Here is a 22,372-nt window from a genome sequence, read left to right as displayed (position 1 = left end):
GAGAAGAGTGCTGATAACACCCCGATGTTTTAATTGTTGCAGAGCAGTGCTTATACTAAGCCAAGGACATCTCAGCCTTTTGCTCTGCCCTGCCAACGGGCAGGCTGGGGGTGCAGTAAGAGCTGGGAGGGGACAGACCCGGGACAGGTGACCCAAACTAGCCAAAGGGGTATTCCATACCATCTGACGTCATGCTAAACAATATATAGGGGTGGCTAGCTGGGGGGACGGGGCCGGACTGCTCGGGGTTAGGCTGGGCATCGGTCAGCGAGTGGTGAGCAATTGCATTGTGCATCACTTGTTTGTACATATTATTATTATTTCCCTATTATCACCATATTATTATTATTGTTATTATTGTTATTATTATTTTGTTATTATTATTTTCCTGTCTTATTAAACTGTCTTTATCTCAACTCACGGGCTTCACTTTCCATTTCTCTCCCCCGTCCCAGAGAGGGAGGGAGGAGGGTGAGCAAACGGCTGCGTGGTGTTTAGCTGCCGGCCGGGTTAAACCACGACAGGCAGGCAGTCTGGCCAGGTCACTGGTGTCTTTGTCTGGCAGTCAGTGGACAGAACCTGAAACGTTGGAGGAAAGCTTAGAACCACTCCTGGCTTTAGCTGGTCTGTTATGTAAAGTTCTGTGTGAAACTAGGAAGGAAATTTCTTTTTTCTGTCTGAAGAGCAATGTGTTGTGTAGTAGTTAAATCTGCAGAGAGAATCTAGAGTCCTAGATGTTTTGTCCTAGTGTATTCTACTTAGGAGTTTATCAGGTCAGTGTAGCTCTTTAAAAAACAAAACAAAACAAAAGAGCAACAAAGTTTTTTATATGAAGCATGGGCTGAAGTGTCACTGCATGAGCTACGTAATCATGAACAATCTGGTCTATGCATAACTGAATAGATTTTTCCCCTTCAGACCAGCTTTCTGAGGAAGGAGAAGAAACTAGAACTCCCGTCCAGCAACCAGCTGCGAAAGGCAAAAATGGATTACGGGTGATTTCCACTCGCAAAGGCAGTTCTACTGCTACTAAACAAGGTATTCCAACACCTTAGTAGGATAAATCAGAAGAACTTGACAGTTAACTCAAAAGCAGTGTGGTGTAAAAACACAACAAAATGTAGGGGTGCTGAATGGACTCGGTTATTTCCATGATCTCATTTCTGCCATTCATACCATCACGTGCCCATTGGGTCAGAAAGGTGAACTCCTTCTCTTTACTTTTGGAGAACAAAACAGGGCCACAGCGTGGAGTTGAAATGGCTGCACGTGCAGCCTTGCAACCACTGTTGATAAACCATATCTAACAATAGAGGGATCTAATATGGTGTAAATGGATTAAAATTAAAACTACATTTTTAAGCCTGAAGGATGATAGGGGGGGCAAAATGCCCTTGGTTCTCTGGCTCTTTCACTTGTGAGGAGTGTTGACAGGCTTTATTCTAAATACTTCAGAAAGTTCCTGAGCGCTAAGAAGCCTGAGGACCTGTGGTCCCTCAGTTAGTGCCTCTAAGCCAGTCTCATGAACTGTTTCCTGTTTTCAGAGGGCAATCTGAATTTTGGAATAAAAACACTTGAGGAAATCAAATCTCAGAAGATGAAGGAAAAAAATAAGAGACACGGTGGTGAGTTAATATGCCCTACTTTCTTATCCTGTTCACGGCAGGTGATGGTGCCTGGGAGCTGCTTGAGGGACAGACTTCCATTTTTAGCTGGGGGCATCAAGCAACCTGATTCTCAGCCAGCTGGTATTCTAAATGGGAGTTCAAAGGGCAACCAAAGGCAAATTAGTCACCTCTCTTATTTACATGCTCTGCTTGCTGTATTTTGGACAGTAACAAATAATTTAAAGTTTTTTGTTTTTTGTGATAGTTTTTTATGTTGGGTATACTTCCTTATGTTTTGGTTGCTCTGAACAGAAGGTTCTTCAAGATCTTCTCTTCGTCCCATTGATTCTATGATTTTTCCTGCTCCAGAAAAGGAAAACGTCCGGACAGTGGTGAGAACTGTGACACTGTCTTCCAGGAAAGGTAATAGTGAATGCTTTTGTTTTGATTTCATTACTCCCAAACTGGAGGGTTAAGCAATAATTAAAACAATTCACCCATGTTAGCCTTCTGGTGCTGCCTTCTGTTTAAAACGTGCTTTTATGCTTAAAGTCCCTGGTTGTACTGGCAAGATTTGGTGCTCAGGTTAAATGCAGTGGCAGGAGAAAAAAAAAAGTGTCAGTATGCAAATAGGGGGGTAACTGAAAAACAGAAGAGTAACGAGAAGAAAGAGCTGTAGAAGACAGTGCTATATAAGAAGCAATTTCTGAAGCATTAAAGAGGCTGACAGTGGCAGGTGTGGACACAGTATGACAGGAGTTTGTGTATACATTGTTTAGAGCTGTGCAAATGCCTTTGAAAGGGAAAAAAGTGTGGAAGTACTTTTACTCGTAGACATTCACCTTCGAAAGGACTATTTGTCAGCATTTGTACCTAATAATATTCTGCTTGCTTATGCAGCTTTGTTCTGCACAAAGTATAGCTGTCAAGCAGACTCAGATTCACTCTCTACTATCTCAGCTGGAATTTGAAGCAAGCACTGAGACTATTAATATTTTTTTTCTATGTTAATTATAGTTAAAATATGAGTTTATGTGGTTTAGCTGTCAAAACAGTGTCTGACATGGTGGAGATGGGCTAACAGGATAATATTTCTGTTGGCTACTGGTTTCTGTGAAATAGAAAAAAAAAATCCCTTTTGTTTTAGGGGAGGAACCTGTGGTTCGACTAGATCTTGCTGATAGACAAGGAAAACAGAAAGCCTCCGCGGGTAAGAACTTTTTATGAGCTGTTACGTAGGTGCTGCCTTCTATATATGACTGCATTAAAGAGTATTTTTGATGTATGAAAGGAAAATACGTTGCAGTGGAGATCTGTGTTGACTGCAGAAATGGCCAAAAAAAAAAATCATTTATCAGCTGAAAGGCAATTCTATGAAAATATGCTTGAAAAATAGAAGCTTATTGTTGACTGTTCTCAAAGCTTCCTGCAAAGAAAAGTTCTTACAATATTCCTTGTTTTCTCTGAAGACGATGTAAGCACCCTTCCAGTGAAGCGCCGCCTTGCTGAAAGGCTGGGGAAGAAGGTAGAGGCTCCGGGAAATGCTGACAAAGCACCCAAGAGAGATCCAGGTACTAAACAGGCATCTGGATTGGATTCCTGGGTTTTGTATTTAGTCTTTCTGTTTGTCCTTTTCCAGTGATGTTTCTTTTTGCATGTTGGCTGAGGTGGTAATCACTGGGATTCAAAGTTCCCTTTCCTGTCTTGTTTTGCAATGTGAACCTGAAGTTGACATTCTGCAGCCTCCCTAATTCACAGAATCACAGAATCACAGAATCACAGAATCTCTAGGTTGGAAGAGACCTCAAGATCATCGAGTCCAACCTCTGACCTAACACTAACAGTCCCCACTAAACCATATCCCTAAGTTCTACATCTAAACGTCTTTTGAAGACTTCCAGGGATGGTGACTCAACCACCTCCCTGGGCAGCCTGTTCCAATGTCTAACAACCCTTTCAGTAAAGAAATTCTTCCTAACATCTAACCTAAAACTCCCCTGGCGCAACTTTAGCCCATTCCCCCTCGTCCTGTCACCAGGCACATGGGAGAACAGGCCAACCCCCATCTCGCTAGAGCCTCCTTTAATATACTTATACAGAGTGATAAGGTCACCCCTGAGCCTCCTTTTCTCTAGGCTGAACAAGCCCAGCTCCTTCAGCCGCTCCTCATAGGACTTGCTCTCCAGGCCCCTCACCAGCTTCGTCGCCCTTCTCTGGACCCGCTCAAGCACCTCGATGTCCTTCTTGTAGCGAGGGGCCCAGAACTGAACACAGTACTCGAGGTGCGGCCTCACCAGAGCCGAGTACAGGGGGACGATCACCTCCCTAGCCCTGCTGGTCACAGTGTTTCTGATACAAGCCAGGATGCCGTTGGCCTTCTTGGCCACCTGAGCACACTGCTGGCTCATATTCAGCCGACTGTCCACCATCACTCCCAGGTCCTTCTCTGCCTGGCAGCTCTCCAGCCATTCCTCTCCCAGCCTGTAGCTCTTCTTGGGGTTATTGCGCCCCAGGTGCAGGACCCGGCACTTGGCCTTGTTAAACTTCATACAGTTGACCTCAGCCCATCGGTGCAGCCTATCCAGATCCTCCTGCAGAGCCTTCCTACCCTCAAGCAGATCGACACACGCACCTAGCTTGGTGTCATCTGCAAACTTACTGAGGGTGCACTCAATGCCCTCATCCAGATCATTGATGAAGATGTTAAAGAGGACCGGCCCCAGCACCGAGCCCTGGGGGACGCCACTAGTGACTGGCCTCCAACTGGACTTGGCTCCATTTACCACAACTCTCTGGGCCCGGCTATCCAGCCAGTTTCTAATTCGTTCTTGAATTGAACTGTTTTGCAGTTCAAGTTGCCAAGTCTCTGAAGGACAGGCTGGGATTACCTCCTAAACAGACCAGTACTGAGAGAGGTAACAGCTAGATATTAAATATGCTTTCTCCTCCTTCCTTTCCATGAACTTGGACTGCTTTCATCCATCCCTAAAAACTAATTGAAACGAAAACAAAGAACTGATGCCTCTTGCTTGAGTGCTGAAGCTCTTCTGACAGCCACTATCAGAAATCTGGCTCTAGGTGTGTGTTTCTTTTCTACTTGTGCCTTGTCAAGGTTTTTAGCTGCTTCTGTGAACCGTTCCGTACAATTAGAATAGAACCACTGCCAGGAGCAGGAATTTGAAATGCAGTCTGAAAAAGTACTAAAGTAAAGCAGCATTTCTGTGTAGCAGTTCTCTCTGGATAGGGCTGGTCTTCAAAATACAAGTGGCTCAGAGGAGGAGGAGAATGTTGTTCTAAGGATATTGTTCTAAGATGCATTATTGGGAACACTCAAGATTAGTTTTCCTTAGTGCTCTGACAAATGTTGGAGACTGAAACTATTGCTGGACTCTCTTTAAATGTTGGTGCTTCTCCTCATTTCTTGATGATGACAGGGAAGGCTGCTAAGCCGATGGGAGAGATCCATGTGAAAACACTGGAGGAAATCCGTCGTGAGAAAGCTCTTCAGAGACGCGAAACTCAAGCCAAAGCCGAGGCTGAAGGGCATGGTAAAACTGAAGATTCCAGCGCAGGGGCAAGACCTGCTCGTGCAGCTCCCTCAGCACAACCCGGACCTGCCCCAGCAGAGCAGAAATCTTTATGGAGCACAAAACTAACAGGTGCTCCATAAACAGATGCTTTAATGCCTGCCCCAGTGAGGTGCTTCCCATCTTGAGCAAGTTCAGTTTGCTCAGGATCTGCTTCATGGATAATTGCTGAATGGATTGCACATTGTAGCCTTTCTCTCTCTCTCTCATGGGGCACAAGGAAATAAATGCACAAAGGAAACAAGTACCCAGCTTTCTTTATTTCTGCCGTTGACCAAACTTTTTTTGGTCTTCTTTTTCAGGTGCTTTAAAAAAAGAAAAGAAGGCAGTGGAATTGAACCAGCCTTGTCCTAAACTTTCCTCTGTACCTGATGTACAGGTGAGTCCTCTGTGAAGACACATATACATTCGTACAATTTCTGATCATTCTGACAAGTTTGGTTACTCACCGTGTGCCACCCTCTTGAGTGTGTTCTTACCCTTCAGCACCTGGTAGGAGCTGCAGTGCAGTCTAAATCCTATCGCCAGCAGCATTTCCAGACAACTCTGTACTCCTCAAACTTGGAATCAGTCTGTTTATACCACAGCAACAAAGAAACCCTGTTAGCACCAGCTGAAATCTACACAGTTAACGTGGAGGGAATTCTTTTTGTTCTTACTGACTTGATCTGTCAGACATGAAGGATTTAATGCAGAAGGCCAGAGTTCTGTGTTCAAGGAAATCAATCTGTCAGTGGATACTGTCTAGGGGAACTTGTATGACTTTCTGCTGCTTAAAAAGAATGTGATAAATAGATGTACAGCAGAACACCCTAGCTGTTTAAAGAAGCTTGCCATAGTGGATATTGCAGATATGTGAGACTGTGTCCATAGTAAAGCATGGCTCTTGTTACAGGCAGAATTTTAGGGAAAAAAAAACACAACAGTAACCTGAACGATATTAATATGCTGTTCCACATCAAGACCATTTTGGAGGGATTGCTGATCAGATTTTCTTAACGAAATCTCCACGGATTATTTTTTTTTTGTGTGTCCTATTCATGCACTACTTTTCTTTCCTTCTAGCCCACTCAGCAGAGTGGAACTCGTAAATGTCCAGAGAAGAGCTTTGAAGAGAGACGGTGGGAGAAGTGGCAACAGCGAGAACAACAAGAGAAGCTTGGGAAGGAGGAAGCTGCTGTCAAATCTACTGCTGGCTTCTTTCATACTGAACCAGCAGGGAAAGTGGCAGCTCAATTTCAGGGCCAGGAAGCTAAAAGTAAGTGTTGAAGGTTAAGAGTTACTTAGGTTGTCTTCTGAAATACAGACAGAAGATGACAGTTCTCATGCTGTAACTCTGGCTGGGTGCATTTTGCCACGCAATGCTACGAAGCGAAGTGTGGACTTTCTTTTTCTTAGTTTGTTTCTTTTCCTGCCAGCCAGATGTTAGGTAAGGAACGGGAGACTAGAAAATGACACTACAAATTTGGACTTTGTAGAACAACTTAACTGTGGGACATCACTGCAAGGAAGAGGAAGCTGGTACAACAGTTGCATACGCTCTTGTCCTACTCTAACTGCTGCTTTTCCCTTTCCTAGAGGGAGCAGGACTTGAAATATAAAAGCTGTCTATATTTGTGAACCTAGCTTGCACTTAGGATTGCTATGTGTCTGAGGTTTCCCTTGTCCTGGATTCTTATTTACTGTAGCTATTCGGTTTCTTGGTTCCTTTGTATGGATTATTGGTAGACAGAGTTTACTATGTGGAAAACATTCCTGAGAATCCAGGCAATGGCGGTGCAATTCTGCTGGCCAAATGCATTTAACTGTGTAGAAGGACTGTGGAAATGATGAAGAGAACCTGGATTTTTCCCGAGGCAGAGCAAGACTGTATCAGTTCTCTCTTCCTTTTACTCTAGCCAACTTGATGACATCTGCGAAGCCTTCGGGTGGGAAAGTCACTTTCCCCAAGAAGAAGGCACTGAAACGTAAGGCACCTGGGAGTTATCCCTCTGCCATAGCAGCTGTGGAACTCCGGACTGCCTTGGATGCTGACATGATGGGACCTCCAGCCAAAAAAGCAGCCATGGTAAGGCCAGGGGCTAACGCAGAGATGGATCCCTTGTTAAATTCCTACCCTCCTCTAGGAGAAAAGGTGGAAAAGGCAAACGTTCTGCAGGCCTTCTGTTTCCTTGGAAATCCAGTAGCTGTCTACAGGATGCTTGTAGAACCCTTCTGTATTTATGAGCTGAATGGCACTCTTTAACCGGTACTCTGATGCTGTGATTTCTCTGGTGGGGGGGATTTTGTCCATGAATGCCATGTTCTTAAAAGACACAAGATCATGAGTAACCTCCAGGTGAATGTGAACTTTCTTCAGGAGCACCTTGGTTTTGCATTTTGGCCACGGCTCCGCAATGCCAGAGGAGAAGCAGTGTGGAGGAAAAAGCTATTAAGGAATCTTTTACCCATGTGTCATAAATACTGTTTTGCTGCTTTCTAGGGTGTTTCAGACGTGCCGGAGCTCGTCCCAGCCATCAGACTTGAAGAAAATGCGCAAAACAGGTGACAACCCCAACTTGTTCTTTTTCTTAATCAGTGTATATCCCCAGGGAAACATAAGTTCTGTCACATGTGGGAAAAAAGGAGGGTTCTGAGATAATTAAAGCCCAAATCCATCAAAGGAATAAGTCACCTGAAACCACTTTCTAGCAGCTAGCAGGATTGCTTAATTAGGCTTTCTTTAAATGCTGCAAGTCAGCACAGCTTTCCAGTGACTTCTTGGGTTGTCTGAATACCTGAACGAGGAGGAGGTGAAGTTCTACTTCCTCGGGAGGTGATAGATGAGGAGTAGTGTCCTCTGCCTTTTGGTCCTCAAGAATGCCACCTCAACTCCAGGTGCCCTGGCTTCACAGATAAAGCCCCAGACTGAAAAATGTACCTGGTAACACATCGGGCTCTAAATGTAGCCCTGGGTTGATTGATAACAATCCCTGTGTAAGATTGAAGCGTAGGAGGGCTTGCCTACAGTTTTAAGAGCCGGTTTGCAGAAAAGGGATTTCCCGTTAAGAAATGGCATATCCTGATTGTTCTTTCTTGCTCTCCCAAGACCTGAAGTGCGTCTTGGAAGCCCGGCAAGACTAGAGGAGCAGATGGAGATCGATCTCGAGACCTCGACCTCAGCTTCTTCCCAGCTAGAAGAGGCACGGACACGCCGGCTGAGTTCCACAGGGAACGCGCCCTTATCTGCGGATGAAGATTTGGAGAAGCTACTTTGGGAAATCTCAGGAGGCAGACTGGAAGCCGAGATTGACTTAGACCTAGGGAAGGACGAGGATGAGCTCCTCCTTGAACTCTCCGAGATGATTGACAGTTGAACTGCGTAGTCCTATGGTATATTTAAAAAAAAAAAAAAATTGAAACTGTTCTTCTTGTTGGATACCCCGAGGTGATCCTTTTTCTAACTGAGGCTTTGCAATGAGACTTAAAGCACAGTCCGAACGGGTAGAAATTGGCAGGATCTGCACTCAGTTGTCCTAAATTTCCCTGCTGGTCAGAGTTAAGGGCTTGTGCATCCGTTCTGTAACTATAGGTGGCTACCTTCGCTATTGAGAGGACAAAGCACTTCTTTTGGCACAGAAAGATCTCCATTGGCACGCCACGGTGGCTGCAAATCGATCTTCTGATGGAGCGATGCTCTGAAGGCTTAAACGTAAAGCTTCTTCCTTCCTCCCCCCTTGGCACAACTCGATGTTGGGCACATTGTGAAGCTTCGGTGTTCTGATTTCTCGGACAGTTGATAGCCAAATCCTGGAGTTACTATGTCAACTCTTGACTTTTACTCGTGTATGCCATTGTTTTGACTGTACCCGTGTCAGATGATGAAGCTGTAGGGGTGTGAGGGAGCAGAATCGTTATTCCAGTGTGTTGTGGACCAAGCTTGCTGCCAGGACTGGGGGTGGGGGTCATCCCACCCAGCCTTACTTTCAATTATCAGGGATGATCAAATGGTGAAAAGCAGCAGCTCTGCCATGCGGCTCCGCTACCCCCACTCCCTTCTCTTGTGCTGTACCAAAGTTCCCCCAGGCTTTGGTTGGTGCTTTTTGCTGGTGTGAGGACTCCGGGGCGAGAAGTCGGGACTCTGCCGCAGTCTGAAAGGGTAACCCCTCCTTTTTAGTGGCTTTTTCTTGCTTACACATTAATCTTACAGACCAGGCTGCCACTTACAAGGAACAAACCCCTATTTTTAGGGTCACAATTTTATTATAACCTTATTATTGCCACATCAGGGCCCAGGGACCATCTTTGGAACCGGGAGCAGGGCCTCTGTGGCAGGTCCTGTCCCAACGGACACAACGGACCTGGTTCCCTGCAATGCGGACTTCTTAGATGGCGAGGCCTTATTGGAGAGGAACAGCCCTCCTTTCAAATTCCCAAATCCTCATGCTAGGAGATGAGGCCTGAATGTTAGAGTCCAAAGCCTCCTCTTTGGGTCCAAACACCCATCTGGAGGGATCAAAGCATCACTTTAGGATCCAGACAGAGGAAGCGGGCTGCGCTGTGCATGATTTTTAGGCCCCAGCATCACATATTAGGGCAGAAAGCCTCTTCCTTGGACTCTAAAGCCTTGTTTGAAAGGATAATTCCTCCTTTTTAGTGGCTAATGATTTCTTGTATCCCCCTAACTCCCTCTCTCAGCCATCCAACCCGCAGGGCTCAGGACTTGTTGATGCTCTAAGGAAAAGCCTGAGGAGACAGAGAGCTGTGTGTCCAGCCCACAGGGCGCCGGACAACAGGCTGGCCAGGACAAGGAGACAAAGAACAGGCAGGCAAACAGCGCGAAAGAAGCAGGAAAGCTGGAGGAAGAGGTTCTGCCTCTGTTCTGCTGCTGGCTGGAAAGCGGATCTGAGAAGGGACAGCCTCGTTCGCAGCTGCTCGGAAGAGAGCCCCAGCTCGTGTCTGGAATGCTCTGGTGTCCCCAAGGCTGCCAGCAATGGGAACAGCCTGTTTATGGCGGTGCCTCCCCTTTCCTGGTCTCGCAGAGAAAGGGAAGCCCATGCAGGACCCCGTTGGGAAGGCCTGCAATGCCATGGGAGGGCCTGCGTGCTGGAGCAGGGCAAGAGAGCGGGGACAAGCGGCAGAAGAGGCTGGAGAGGGGGGAAAGGTGTCCGCAGGTTGCTTGTAGCTTCTCCCTCCCCTGGCCACTTAGCGCGAGGCGAAGCACAGCCTGGACACTGGCGATTCGGGTGCAGAGCTTTACTCAGAAAAGCTGCCGGACGGCTGCCAGTCCTCACCCCCCCGCTGCCCCGCACGCCGGGGGGGCCGCCCCCAGCCCTGGCAGGAGGGCCGGGACGGTGGTGGGGGCCGGGGGGGTGGTATCCACGGGGGCTGGAGGGCGCTGGGCCGGTCGCGCTGCAGCCGGCTGGGGTGCGCTCGTCCAGGCCCGGGTGGCGGCCGCTGGCACTGGGCCCGTCTCGGTGCCCGGGCTTCTGAGGCTGCGGAGAGGCGCCTGCGGAGAGAGGAGGCTGGGCAGCACCCGGCGGCCGCGCCGCAGCACCTCACCGGCGGTGCTGCAAGGCCAGCGGCAGCCGGCCGACGGGGAGCTGGGGCGAGAGACGGCCGCTCACTGCTGTCTTCTCCTGCGCAGCCGGATGACCCCGCAGCACAGAAGCGTGCTGAAGAGCAGGGAGCCCACGATTGCCGCCGCGCTCACGAGGCAGTGCTTGCGCACGGCGGCACCGGCCGAGGCACTCGCGCTCCTCTCGCCAGCCGCACCTGGAGGAACAGCTCTGGGCCTTAGCGCGTCCTCGCGCTGCTGGGCAGCCTGCGGGAGCTCTGGCAGTGCCGAGACGGTCGCTCTCCCGCTGCCAGCCTCTCCGGGAAGAAGCTGCCTTGCTTGCAGCAGAAGGCGCCGCTGCCATGCTCGCGGCTCCCGCTTACGGGCTGCTCAGTACCTGGATTCTCTTGAAAAAACTGGAACACCCCGGTGTGGCGGGCTTCTCCGGGCTCCGAGAGCACTGCCAAGAAGGAGAGAAAGGGAAAGCCTCAGCACGGCTTAGGCACAGAGGATGCCGAAGGACGGGCGGACAGACGGGCGGATGGAGAGGCTCCCTCTGCAAGTCCGTGCAGCCCCCTGGGCCGCAGGTCACAGGAGGGGTCCCACTCGCTGCTGCGGTGCTGCTTTGGGCCCCTGGGGACTTGGGCAAGCTGCGGGGCTCAGGTGCTGCGGGAGGTACGCTCCGGTACGGGTCACGGGCTGCAACTGGCTGCAGTGGGAGGCAGGCGATCCCCACCCACAGGCACAGAGGCCCGCCAGCATCTCTGGCACACTGCTGGCGCTGAGCTCCGCGCGCCAGAGCCCACAGCCCTCCTGCAGAGCGCTTCCAGGCTCCTTTGGCAGCACCTGCTCTGTGCTAAGCGTGCCACCGGACGGCAATTACCTGGCGGGACGGTCGCTGGCGCTGCCTCTGGCGCTCCCTCCGAGCCTGGCAGCGTGTTTCCCCTGGGAAGCGCCTCCTTCTGCACAGCCTCTCCGTCCGCCCCTTCGGCAAGAAAGCGGCACAGTTGCACTGGGAGCAACCACTCCTCAGCAGGAGGATGCTTCTAGCTGCAGCAGGCGATGCTTCTCAGCATGCACACGGCTGTAGCCAGCCCCTCAGGCTTCCCCGTGCAGCGCACCCACCCTGTGCTCCCTCCAGTTCCTGCAGGATTTCCTGCAGGATTGCCGAGGTCCTCTGGGAGCTTTGGCCTCTTCTCGCTTGATGCCTTGCTCTTCGAGGACCCAGCGCGGAAGCTGGAGAGCCGTCGCCTACAGCCACACCTGCAAGCAAACACAGAACAGAGCAGCTCCCACCAAACAGGGCGGGATGCTTCTTCCCATCGCGCAGCTCCCACAGGGGATTGCTGCATGGCCCTGGGCTCTCCCTCCTGCCCAGGAGCCTCTTGCAAACAGGCAGCAGGGGCCTGCAGTGCCAGCGTGCCGGGACAAAACGAACGAAGTGTGCGTGCAGCTGCCCAGAGAAGGGCCTCCCCAGAGCTCAGCCCAGGCTCGAAACTCAAGCCCACCGTGCCCGCTGGCTCTGCAGCACGCTTGGGGGCGGAGCGGCTGGCAAAGACAGCTTGGCAAGGCAAAGCGCCCCAGGCGTGTCACCGAGCCTGAGCCCTTCCCTCTCTGCTGTCCTGCGCGGCTGAGGCCAAGGAAGGCTGAAGGTCCATTGCACGCGGGCAGCAAACAACAAGGGCAATGCTCGCTCCTCCCTCCCGCTGACTTACCTGGGGGATCGCCCTGGGGCACGAGGACAGGACCATGCTCGGACGTCCCGGACAAATCACCTACAGGCACAGAGCAAAACCGTTGCCAGTGCGTGCTGGGAGCTCCTTCTGCCCCAGCGCCCTGCGGTGGCTGACAGAGGGGCCGGGGCACGGCGCAGGGCCCAGGAGCAGGGCGAGCTGGCGGAAAAACACTCGTCCCCGCTTCTTGTGGAGAAGAGCCCACTGGCCAGGGAGAGGCTGCAGCACTGCTCAGCTGGCGCAGAAAGCCACCAACAAACCCCAAGGAAAGCAAGAGCCACACCGTAGCTCACGTACCTGTGGGGTGCCACCCAGCCTCAGGAGCAGGATTCCACGGCGCAGCTGGAACAGCACGGCCTGCGGGCACAGATGGGGGCCAGGACAGGTGAGGAGGGCTTCCACTGCGTGCTGCAACCAAGTCTGCCCTCGGGAAGCCCCCCCAGGGAGCGGACGACCCCTCGGAAGGGGGTGGTCTGCCTGCGCAGGACCTCCAGTCGCCCGCGGACCAGTGCTGCTGCTTTGGAGGCAGGGGACGGTGACAACTTACCGCTGGGCTGCCCCTGGAGCTCCACTCCAGGACCCAGCTGAGGAGCTGGGGAAGCGCTGCCGAGCGCATCGTCACCTGGAAGCAAGCAGAGAGCAGACACGTTCCCCTTGCCCGCTGTGCCCCCGAGCACCCTGCAGTGACGGAGGGGCCGGGGCACGGGGCGAGATGCCCGAGGCTGCGGCGGGGCTCAGGGACCTCCCGACGGAGGGGAAGGCTGGAGCCGGGGCAGCGCGGCGCATGGCTCGGCTCACAGGGGCCCCGGGGAGGCTCAGCCCAGGCTTCGGCCCCCAGCCCCTCCGGCGACTCGCCCGCATCCGGCCCTGCCGCTGCCTCCGGCGCTGGCGCCCACCTGCTCCCAGCGCTCGCCTTGGCATAGCCCAGGCATCCCGGGCACACAGCACGAGGAGGAGGAGGAGGAGGAGGCGGGTGGGGGCCGCAGCCCCCCACATCCGCCCCATGCTGCCACCGCCGCGTGAGTGCCGCCGTTGGGGCCGGCGCAGAGAGGTGCCCGTGGCCTGGCACAGCGTCACAGCGCGGCGCTGTGACCTCATGGCCGCACCCTGCTGGCACAGGGGCTGCATGCATGGGTTGGGGCTGCGTGGCATCAGCCACAGCCGCAGCTCCACTGGGCCACCCGCCCTCAGTGTGGAAAGTGGCCTCCTCCTCCTCCTCGTTGCCATCAGAGCTGGCCAGCAGCATCCTCAGCATCCTAGAGGCCTTGGGTCTGTACGATTCAAAATAAATACATAAATAAATAAATAGAAAACAAATAAAAACAGAAAAGAAAAAACAGAAAGAGAAAAATGGTGTTGGATCCTAAAAGGCTTCTTTGGTCCCTCAAAGCCTCTGGGCTGCATGGTCTGAAACCCAAAAGGACGCTCAGTGCTGGCCAGAGTCAGAGGGGGCAGATCCTTCCTCCGGGAAAATGGTGAAGTGGAGAAAGGCAGCACTCCAGCACGCCCCTGCTGTCCCAACAGGGTGCTGGTTTTCCTCAGGTGGGCAGCCGAGTTCCAGCACGGCCGCTCTCTCCCTGCCCCTCCTCCAAGAGGCAGGAGGAGAAAATACGACAGACACATGGAGCTTGTGGTTTGAGATACAAAAAGTTTAATTAAAGGGAAAAGGGAGAGGGAGGAAAAAAATGAAGGGACGGGCAGGGCAGGGCAGGGCAGGGCAGGGCAGGGAAGGGAAGGGAAGGGAAATGGGGGAGACCGCGCGAAAGGCCAGAGAGAGGGCAAAAGAGCGAGGCCCCCAGGCGTGGGGCGTGTGCGCAGAGCTGCGCTCCAGGGAGGGCTGCACAGTGCCCCCGGGGCTGGGGAGGCACAGCCTGCGTGTAGCTGAGGATGCTGCTGGCCAGCTCTGATGGCAACAAGGAGGAGGAGGAGGCCACTTTCCGCTCTGAGGGCGGGTGGCCCAGTGGAGCTGCGGCTGTGCCATCCCTGGCAGTGTCCCAGGCCGAAGCGGGGGTCTTGGAGCAGGCTCGCTGCTGGAGAGGCGCCGGCTGAAGCCCTGTTGTTCATGGGCTTCGGGAGCTGCTTTGGGCGTGCCCCCGGCACGCAGAAGGCCGGAGAAGTGGAGGCAACGTGCCCGGGGAGCGGGGCTGCGCCGCAGGCAGGAGGAGATGCCGGGAGCTCTCCAGCACGCTCAGCTGCCTGCCGGGGAAGAGCGTCGCCTCCTCCACGCCTTCTGCAGCCTGGAGCACAGCTGCCGAAAGCTGAAGCGCGAGCGTGGCCTTGGTGCTTGCAGGTCTGAATCGCCAGCGATGAGACCGACTCGCAGGGGTCGTTTGCCAAGCCTCGCAGGACTGAGAGAACAGAGGAGAGGCGAGGTGACGGCCCTGTGCCCGCAGAGCGCCCGGCCCCCCGCAGACGTTGCCCCCAGCTCTCCGCACAGCCAGGAGGGAGCAGGGGACAGGCTCCTGCCATCCCCCTCCCTGGCTCACCTTGGCAGATGTCCTGGCTCTTGCTCTGGTGCTGATCCAGCAGGTGCCTCCCCACGAGCCCTGGGGACACATGGCCTGTCAGCGCCCCCGGCTGCTCCCCGGGGCGCAGCACGAAGGCACAGGGACGGGGGACCCCAGGCTCGCGGCTCACCAGTGAACCTCACAGCCTCCCGCCGCAGGGGCTCCTGCAGGCTCTGCAGGTAGGGCAGGCTCTGGGCCAGGTACTCCTCTGCTGCGCTGCTCCTCCTGGCCAGCTGCAGAGGGAAGGGCGTGGGCTCAGCGCAGGGCGGCCCCGGCCCCGGCCCCGGCCCCGGCCCCGGCCCCAGGTGCAGAACTGTGCGTACCAGGCACTCGCTGATCTTCCAGCTCTGAGCGTCTCGGCCAGGTGCGCCAGCTGCCTCCAGCGCAGGAAGCGCGCGACACCAAGGAGGGCTTCCCGGGAGGCCTGCAGAACAGCTGAGATGGCAGCAGAGCCTGGGCAGAAGACCCTGCTCCCCCCCCCGCAGCCCCTCCGCAGGGAGGGGGCCTCAGTGGAGACTAACGCTGCCAGCAGCTGCAGCACCCCTGGTGCTCGGGGGCCCCCAAGGCAGGGCAGGGCAGGGCAGTCAGCATCGCCCTCCCCCGAGGAGCAAAATGCCCACCTCGGCCACGCTCTCGTCCTGGTCGTGCAGGTGGAAGGACAGCGGGAGCAGGCTCCTGTGTGCCACCTGCTGCAGCTTCTCTTGGCTGCCCTCCACAAAGCCCAGCGTGTCGAGGAAGAGGCGAATAGAGAGAAGCCGCACCGTACTTGAGTCCTGGGGAGGGCGAGAGGGGGACATGGGTCCCACTGGGGGCAAAGTCCCCGAGCCCCCAAAAGCGCTGCAAAACGAGCCTGCCCAAGGGCTCGCAGCGCCCAGGGCTGGGAAGCGGGCAGGGAGAGCCCCCAGCGGGCTGTCCCAGGGACGCAGCCATGGGGACGCAGCCTTATGTCGCCAAAGAGGGCTGGGAGCTTGCTGGCCAGCTCCAGAGCCGCGAGGCTGAGCGTCCTCCCCTCCAGGAGCCGCAGCATGGTGCTGAGCATGGGCAGAGCGACAGCGCGGGTGTCGCTGTCTGCAGCCTGCAGCTGCTCCGTGATGCTCGGCAGCAGGACGAGCGTTTGCCTCGCCTGTGTGAACAAAACACCTTCCTTTGGGGAAAGCAATGACTGCCCCCTGGGCGAAAACACTCTCCCAGCCCGCCCAACGCCCCTTCCCCTCCCCGCTGCCTGGCAAGGTGCCGAGCCACAAGAGCCCGGGGCCAGCCCAGCCCAAGCCGCGGCACTCGTGGCGTTGCCGGCTGCCCCCGCTCACCGTGGCCGGCCTCTCGGTGAGCCCCAGGATCGCCCTGAGCACCAGGCTCTGCATGCCCAGGCACGGGCTCCGCAGGTAGCTGGCAAAGAGGCTCACGACGCAGTCCAGCTCGTCGCCGAGCTCTGTGCACTCCAGCAGCTGAAAAGGACGTGGGGCGCAGTGCCGGCTCAGCAGCAAGAATGCCAGGGCAGGAATGCCAGGGCACGGCCAAGCCTGGCCCCGAGGCAGCAGGGCTTGTGCAGAGCCCCACGTGGGCTCGCTGCTCCTGCTGCCCCTGCTCACCTTGCTGAGGATGACCATGGCCACCGTCTGCCAGGAGGAGGCCTCCGTGCGGAGCAGCTCAACCAGCTGGTGGATGATGGTGGTGCGCAGGCTCCTGGGCAACTCCTTCATTTCCCTGGCAGGGAGAACGGCAAGCAGGCGCCGTCAGCCCCGAGCCGGGCGGGCCCAGCTCTCCTGGCTTTGCAGCGCTCTCTTTTGCCACCAGCCCAGCGGCCACGGGCACCCATGCTGTGGCAGCACTTCCTCCGAGAAGCCCCTGTCACCTCCAGGGCTGGGATGGTGCCGACGAGGGGCTCTCACCTGGCCACCACCTGCACGCCCCAGAGGTGGCTCTCGGCGCTGAGAAGCGCGGCCCAGACGCCCTGCGCCTCGATGGCCAGCACCTGGCTCCCCAGGCCCACGCTGCGGAGCAGTGCTTTCAGGGCCTGCACCGTGGACCTGCAGGCAGAGAAGGGCCCGGGTCACGCCGGGAACCCCAGCCCTGGGCTCCTCTGAGCAGCAGGGGCCGGGGATGTGGCACCTGACGGGAGTGAGCAGGTCCTGCTGGTGCTTCTCCCAGAAGACCTGCACCTCCTGCAGCTTCAGCTCCGTGGTGAAGGACACTTGGAAGAGGAGGGCCAGGAAGAGCTGGGGGAAAATGGCCTTCGCCTCCCCCCGGCTGGTAGGCAGCAGGAGGATCTCGTGGAGGGGCCTTGCTGCCTGCAGGAAGCAGCCGGAGGCGGAGGCGTGGGCAGGGAGGGACAGAGGAGGACGCAGCCCCCCAGGCTGGTGCCCCAGGGTGCGGAGAAGGCTGGCAGGGGCCAGGGGAGGGGAGCGGGGCCCCTGCCCCTGCCCCTGCCCCTGCCCCTGCCCCTGCCCGATGGAGACGCAGACGGGCAAGCGAGGAACTCACGGCCAGGGCCTGGATGCGCGGGTGGTCCTTGGTGGAGGTGGATGTCTTGCAGCCAGACTGGTTCATGAGGATGCGGAGCAGCTCGTGCAGCACCCTCTCTGTGGCTGGGGGCTCAGACACCATCGCCCTCCACATGGTGACGGCGACGCTGCGGGACCCCCGGGCTGTCAGCAGGGCCGCCCCCGGCCCGGCTGACGGCTTTGGGGGTGTGCGAGAGGAGCCCTGCTGGGCCCCGTACCTGGTGCAGGTCAGCGAGCACTGCAGCAGGCTGGCAACCGTCTCCCTGGGGCGCTTGCTGGCCAGCAGCAGCAGGGCCCTGTCCAGGCTCTGAAGGGCCAGCGCGGCTCTGACGGACGGCAGGCTTCTGTAGATGGCCCACACGATGTGGAGCACCTGCCGGTGGGACACGGCTGAGACTGGGCCGGCACCAGGGCAGGAACAGAGCCCCGAGGAGCTCTGGAGGCTGGAGCCGTGGCCGTGGCCGGGGGTGCTGGCGGGCACCCACCTGTCCCGAATGGAAGTCGGTCTCTGCCGCCAGCACGTCCACCATGTGGGCAGCCAGCTCGGTGCTGTGGGGACTCGGGGCTCTCATGCTCTGGACGGCGGCGAGGAAGACGCCCAGGCGTTCCGAGGGCTGCAGGTACTTCATGAAGATCTGTGGGAGGAAGGGCAGCACGTCAGCCACCGCGAGGGCTGCGACGGCCCCGCTCAGCCCTGCTGCTCCCAGCGCCCCAGGAGAGCTGGGAGCAGGGGCTGGGCGCCGGCTGGGGTGCGGCCGCGTGCGGGCCCCGTGGGGACCGGGCTTTGTCGGGGACAGCGCCGGTCCTCTTGCTGCCGTCGCAGGGCCGGGCTCTCCTCTGGGGCTCAGGCCTCAGGGCTCAGGGCTCAGGGCTCGGGGCTGGCGCTTCTCACCATGAACATCCTGTTGCTGTTGCTGTCTTCGGAGAGCCGCAAGGACAGCCGAGCTCGCCAGCTCTGCCAGCCCTGCGGCTGCTCGGCATCCTGGTCGCACAGCCTTGTGCCTGGAGAAAAGCGGACACAGTGTCTGTCGGCGGGGGGGCCTGGGGAGCTGGCAGTGGCAGCCGGGGGCTCGGGCACAAGCCTCCCTGGCAGGAAGGGGGCATGCCAGAGCAGAGCCGGGGGCAGCGCGGCCAGGGAGGGCCCGGGCTCTCGCGCTCAGGGCAGGGGGAACGGCTCGTCAGCCCGCGGCAAGGCAGCCGGGCTCGCTCGCTCGCTCGCTCGGGTCTCTCCTGCTGAGGAGAGGGGCCCAGGCGGCCTGGTGCTGGCCTGGCTGTGCCTGTGTCTGGAGGGACCCGGCCCGACGCAGCTCCGCTCACTTCTTTGCTGTGTGACGAAGAGGCAGAGGTGGCGCACAGCCTTGGCTGCCTCGTGGCTTTTTCCCTCGCTCTCGCAGGTGCAGCACAGGAGGAGGTACCCCACCAGCCTCCCAAGCAAGGCGAAGCGGTGCTTCTCGGGGTGATGATGCCTCAGCACTGTGGCTCCTGCAAAGCAGGAGCTGACCTGGGGAGAGAGGCAGCGCGGGACCATGGCTGAGCGGGGCGGCAGGGCCCCAGCCCCAGCCCCGGCTCTGCGCAAGCCTGGAGATGGGGAGAGCCGCAGCCGGGGAGCGAGGCCGGGGGCGCCGGGGCTGCCTGCAGCAGGGGCTCCCTACCTGGGGCAAGGAGCAGGTGTTGAGGAAGGCGGCCAGCCCGGCGATCCGCACCATGGCCCTCTCCTCCATGGCCTCCGGCTGCTGCTGGGTGAAGGGCAGCAGGAGCTGGGGGGAGAAAAGCTGCTGGTGTGCCCGCAGCACAGGGCACTGCTCCTTCCCGTCGTCCCCCCGCTGCGCTGGCCAGGCGGGTGGCCGTGTCCCCGTCCTGCTGAAGCCCAGCCTTTGCCCAGCCCCACCTTCAAGATGTTCTGCAGCTCCAGGAGGCCACAGGCGCCGGCGCTGCTCACCAGCGCCTGCAGCAGGCTGTCCAGGGCTTCCACAGTCTGCAAAGAGGAGGACAGGGCTCGGGGCGCCCAAACATGGAGCAGTGGCATCCCCAGAGCCCAGCCCATGCATACCCTGACGTAGAGAGACGTGTCCATGTCTGTCCCATCCTCGTGGCCAGGGAGGTGGAAGACCCCGCGGAAGCAGGCACGCAGGATGCCGTTGGTCATGCCCTGTGGCAGCAGCCGCGCTGTGCTGCAAGGGGAGGGGGGCAGAGGTGTGGAACGCCCCCTGTGCGGCAACCTGTGCCCCACTCAGGGCCCCTGGCCGGCAGTGGCGGCCAAGCCCGTGCTGGCCCAGGTACCTCATGGCGGCGATGGCGAGCATGGCTTTCTGCCGCACCTCCGTGTCCAGGCGATCGCTGGGCTCCTCCTGCAGCAGCGCCTGCAGGGCACAGCGCGATGGATGGCACAGGGCAGCATCTCCTGGCCAGCGAGCGGCTCCAGGGGCTGGCCTACAGCCTACAGGATGGCTGCCCCGTCCCAGACGGCTCCCGGTGCCCAGCACCCGGCCAGAGGGTGCTCCCCGCGGGGCAGGGCGTCCCCTCACCTCGATGCTCTGCGCCACCTCCAGCTGGCAGAAATACACCGCGTCCCACGTGCGGGGGTCCGCGACGGCGGCTTGGCAGGCGTCGCAGATGGAGGCCAGAAACCTCAGCTTCTGCGCCTCTCGCTGAGCTGCGGAGGGGAGAGACGAGCGAGCGGGTCAGGGGAGCCCAGCAGGGGCTGCCCGCAGGAGGCCAGCAGCCGCGGCACAAAAGCAAGTGGTACCTTGGGTCTGCGGCTGCAGCAAGCGCGGAGGAAGCTCAGGGCGTCCTCTTCCTCCTGATGCGCCACGGCCGAGGCAGAAGGGCCCACGCCTGAGCCAGAGGGCGCCTGCAGTGGCTGCACCTCAGTCTCCTCATAGGGCTGCGGCTGGGGCCTGGAGGCCGGGGAGGCCCCAGCCTCCTCCAGCCAGGCCACTCGCGGGGAGCAGGGGGGTCTCCCTGACATCCTGCCGGGAGCGCTCAGGAGGGAATGTGGCTCCTGCTCCTGTGGCGGGGGAGGGATGCCACAAAGTGCCACCGCTGCCACCGGCCCCAGGCCCCCGCGGATGGCCCCAGAGCTCCGCGGGGGTCCTGTCCCCAGGGGCCTGCAGACGCCAGCCCCTGTCCTGGAGGGAGGTCCCCCTGCCCGGGGCTGCCCCCAGCCCCACTGCCGAACCAGGCCCCTTGGGGCCGGCCCCGCTGCGCAGCCCTGGCAGCGCTGCCCCACCTGCTCCTCAGCCCTGGCTCCTGCGCTGGGTTTCTGGGGCAAGGTGCCCGCGCTTTGTGCCTTTGCTTCGCACCTGGAGCACCTGGGAGCACTCCAAGCCGTCGCTGCTGCACGGAACCAGGTCCGTTGTGTCTGTTGGGACGGGACCCACCCCAGAGGCCCTGCTGCCGGTTCCGGAGACGCTGCCTGGGCCCTGCAGTGGGCAGACTAAATTAGAATAACATCGTGGACCCTAAACACGGGGAACTGTTCCTTGGAAGTGGCCGCCTGGTCCATGACATTGACGTGGAAGCAAGAAAAAGCCACTAAAAAGGAGGGGTTATCCTTGCAAACAAGGCTTTGGAGCCCCAGGAAGAGGCTTTCTGCCTCGATATGTCACGCTGAGGTCTAAAAAGAATGCTTTGGGCCCTGAAAATGAGAGCCTGTGTCCAAAAACAGAGGGAGTAGGTGATAAAAAGGCGGCTTTGGATCCCAACTATAGGCTCTCTTAGTGATGAAAACGTCCTGAAAGCTGGGTGCTTAAGAACAAGGCTGTGGTCTACACAGAGGAGCCTTGGTGCCATGCCTGTATGCTTCTCAGCTGCAAAGAAAGGGTGAGAAAAAGGGTTTGGATCCGCAAAAGATGCTCTTAGCCCTGAAGAGAAGGGGTTATAGGGTGAAAATGAGGCATTTGGCCCTAATGAGGAAGGCCCCAAGAAGGCGGCTCTGAATTCAAGAGGTGGGTCTCTGGGCCCTAATATTAAGGCTTTGGTCACCAAAAAGTAGACTCTTGGCCCTACAAAGGAGTAGGTAGGCAATCAGGAGGGGGCTTAGGATCCCAAAGCAGCCTCTGGGCCCTGAAAATCAGGGTTTGGAGCCTGAGCATGAGACGTCAGCCATGAAGAATGAAGTTTTAGGGCCTAGCATGGGGGTCTCTGGACACTAAAATGGGGCTTTGAACCCAGAAAATGAGCCTTTGTACCCCAACCTGAGGCTTTGAGTCCCAAGGAGAAGGCTCTGGGTGCTAAAAAAGAGGCTTTGGGCTCTCAGGTTGAGCCTTTGGGACGTGACTGTCAGGCCTTGACTTAGCAAATGATGATCCTGGCACTGAAAAGGAGGGTTCGTTCTCTAAAAAGGGCTTTGAGCCCAAGGAGGATGCTTTTTGCCCTAATATGTGATGCTGGGGCCTAAAAATCATGGACAGCGCAGCCCGCTTCCTCTGTCTGGATCCTAAAGTGATGCTTTGCTCCCTCCAGATGGGTGTTTGGACCCAAAGAGGAGGCTTTGGACCCTAAAATTCAGGCCTCAGCTCCTAGCATGAGGATTTGGGAATATGGAATGAGGGGTTTTCCTCTCCAATAAGGCCTCGGCATCTAAAAGGGCCGCTTTGCACCTTACGATCAAAGTGTGGACCCTAGAAATTGGGCATTGTTATAAGTTGCCCCCTTAATTAATTTTCAGAGAGCATTGCATTAAGAATAGAAAGGAACTTATTGAGTAAGCAACAGCAAGCAAAACAGCGCTGGGCAGCCGGGGAGTCTCGGCTCCGCCACCAGCACGCACCTCACCCCCGCCAGGGTCCCTTTTTATATCTTGGTAATTCTGGGATTACGCAGCACATCCTGGTATATTCTGCGACTGCGCGCACTGTTGCTAGGGGGTTGTCTCTGTCCCTCTGGTGGTCGTGAAGATG

General features: G+C 56.9%; 3 protein-coding genes and 2 long non-coding RNA genes across 5 annotated transcripts; 3 read left to right on the top strand and 2 right to left on the bottom strand.

The window, feature by feature from the left end:
* The first annotated feature begins 775 nt into the window (after window positions 1-775).
* LOC140002721 (zinc finger CCCH domain-containing protein 11A-like) lies at window positions 776-3,324 on the top strand. Its single transcript, XM_072039463.1, has 5 exons — window positions 776-1,038; window positions 1,545-1,625; window positions 1,920-2,030; window positions 2,755-2,817; window positions 3,077-3,324. The coding sequence occupies exons 2-5, from the start codon at window positions 1,598-1,600 to the stop codon at window positions 3,247-3,249; spliced, it is 375 nt and encodes a 124-aa protein (XP_071895564.1). The 5' UTR covers window positions 776-1,038; window positions 1,545-1,597; the 3' UTR covers window positions 3,250-3,324.
* A 1,135-nt stretch (window positions 3,325-4,459) lies between these two features.
* Window positions 4,460-7,742, top strand: LOC140002829 (zinc finger CCCH domain-containing protein 11A-like). Its single transcript, XM_072040221.1, has 6 exons — window positions 4,460-4,522; window positions 5,042-5,266; window positions 5,497-5,573; window positions 6,260-6,452; window positions 7,093-7,262; window positions 7,677-7,742. Exons 2-6 carry the CDS (start codon window positions 5,059-5,061, stop codon window positions 7,740-7,742), a joined length of 714 nt encoding a protein of 237 aa, XP_071896322.1. The 5' UTR covers window positions 4,460-4,522; window positions 5,042-5,058.
* A 98-nt stretch (window positions 7,743-7,840) lies between these two features.
* LOC140002859 (uncharacterized) lies at window positions 7,841-8,600 on the top strand. Its single transcript, XR_011810406.1, has 2 exons — window positions 7,841-8,117; window positions 8,283-8,600. It is a non-coding gene; the product is annotated as an uncharacterized lncRNA (long non-coding RNA).
* A 2,221-nt stretch (window positions 8,601-10,821) lies between these two features.
* LOC140002860 (uncharacterized) lies at window positions 10,822-12,507 on the bottom strand. Its single transcript, XR_011810407.1, has 5 exons — window positions 12,446-12,507; window positions 11,856-11,993; window positions 11,614-11,715; window positions 11,128-11,190; window positions 10,822-10,948 (listed from the first exon to the last, which is right to left on the bottom strand). It is a non-coding gene; the product is annotated as an uncharacterized lncRNA (long non-coding RNA).
* A 2,144-nt stretch (window positions 12,508-14,651) lies between these two features.
* Window positions 14,652-20,203, bottom strand: LOC139998580 (maestro heat-like repeat family member 5). The gene is made up of 19 exons (XM_072040220.1): window positions 19,997-20,203; window positions 19,752-19,831; window positions 19,522-19,642; window positions 19,360-19,446; window positions 19,124-19,228; window positions 18,789-18,972; window positions 18,364-18,473; window positions 17,957-18,106; window positions 17,690-17,844; window positions 17,452-17,599; window positions 17,080-17,258; window positions 16,860-16,997; window positions 16,560-16,674; window positions 16,278-16,415; window positions 15,591-16,093; window positions 15,294-15,394; window positions 15,101-15,203; window positions 14,950-15,009; window positions 14,652-14,811 (listed from the first exon to the last, which is right to left on the bottom strand). The coding sequence occupies exons 2-19, from the start codon at window positions 19,772-19,774 to the stop codon at window positions 14,652-14,654; spliced, it is 2,580 nt and encodes an 859-aa protein (XP_071896321.1). The 5' UTR covers window positions 19,775-19,831; window positions 19,997-20,203.
* Window positions 20,204-22,372: the final 2,169 nt, after the last annotated feature.

The sequence above is a fragment of the Anas platyrhynchos genome, chromosome 6 (assembly GCF_047663525.1).
Source record: "Anas platyrhynchos isolate ZD024472 breed Pekin duck chromosome 6, IASCAAS_PekinDuck_T2T, whole genome shotgun sequence".
NCBI classification, from domain to species: domain Eukaryota; kingdom Metazoa; phylum Chordata; class Aves; order Anseriformes; family Anatidae; genus Anas; species Anas platyrhynchos.
This window is presented reverse-complemented; position numbering and strand designations above follow the sequence as displayed.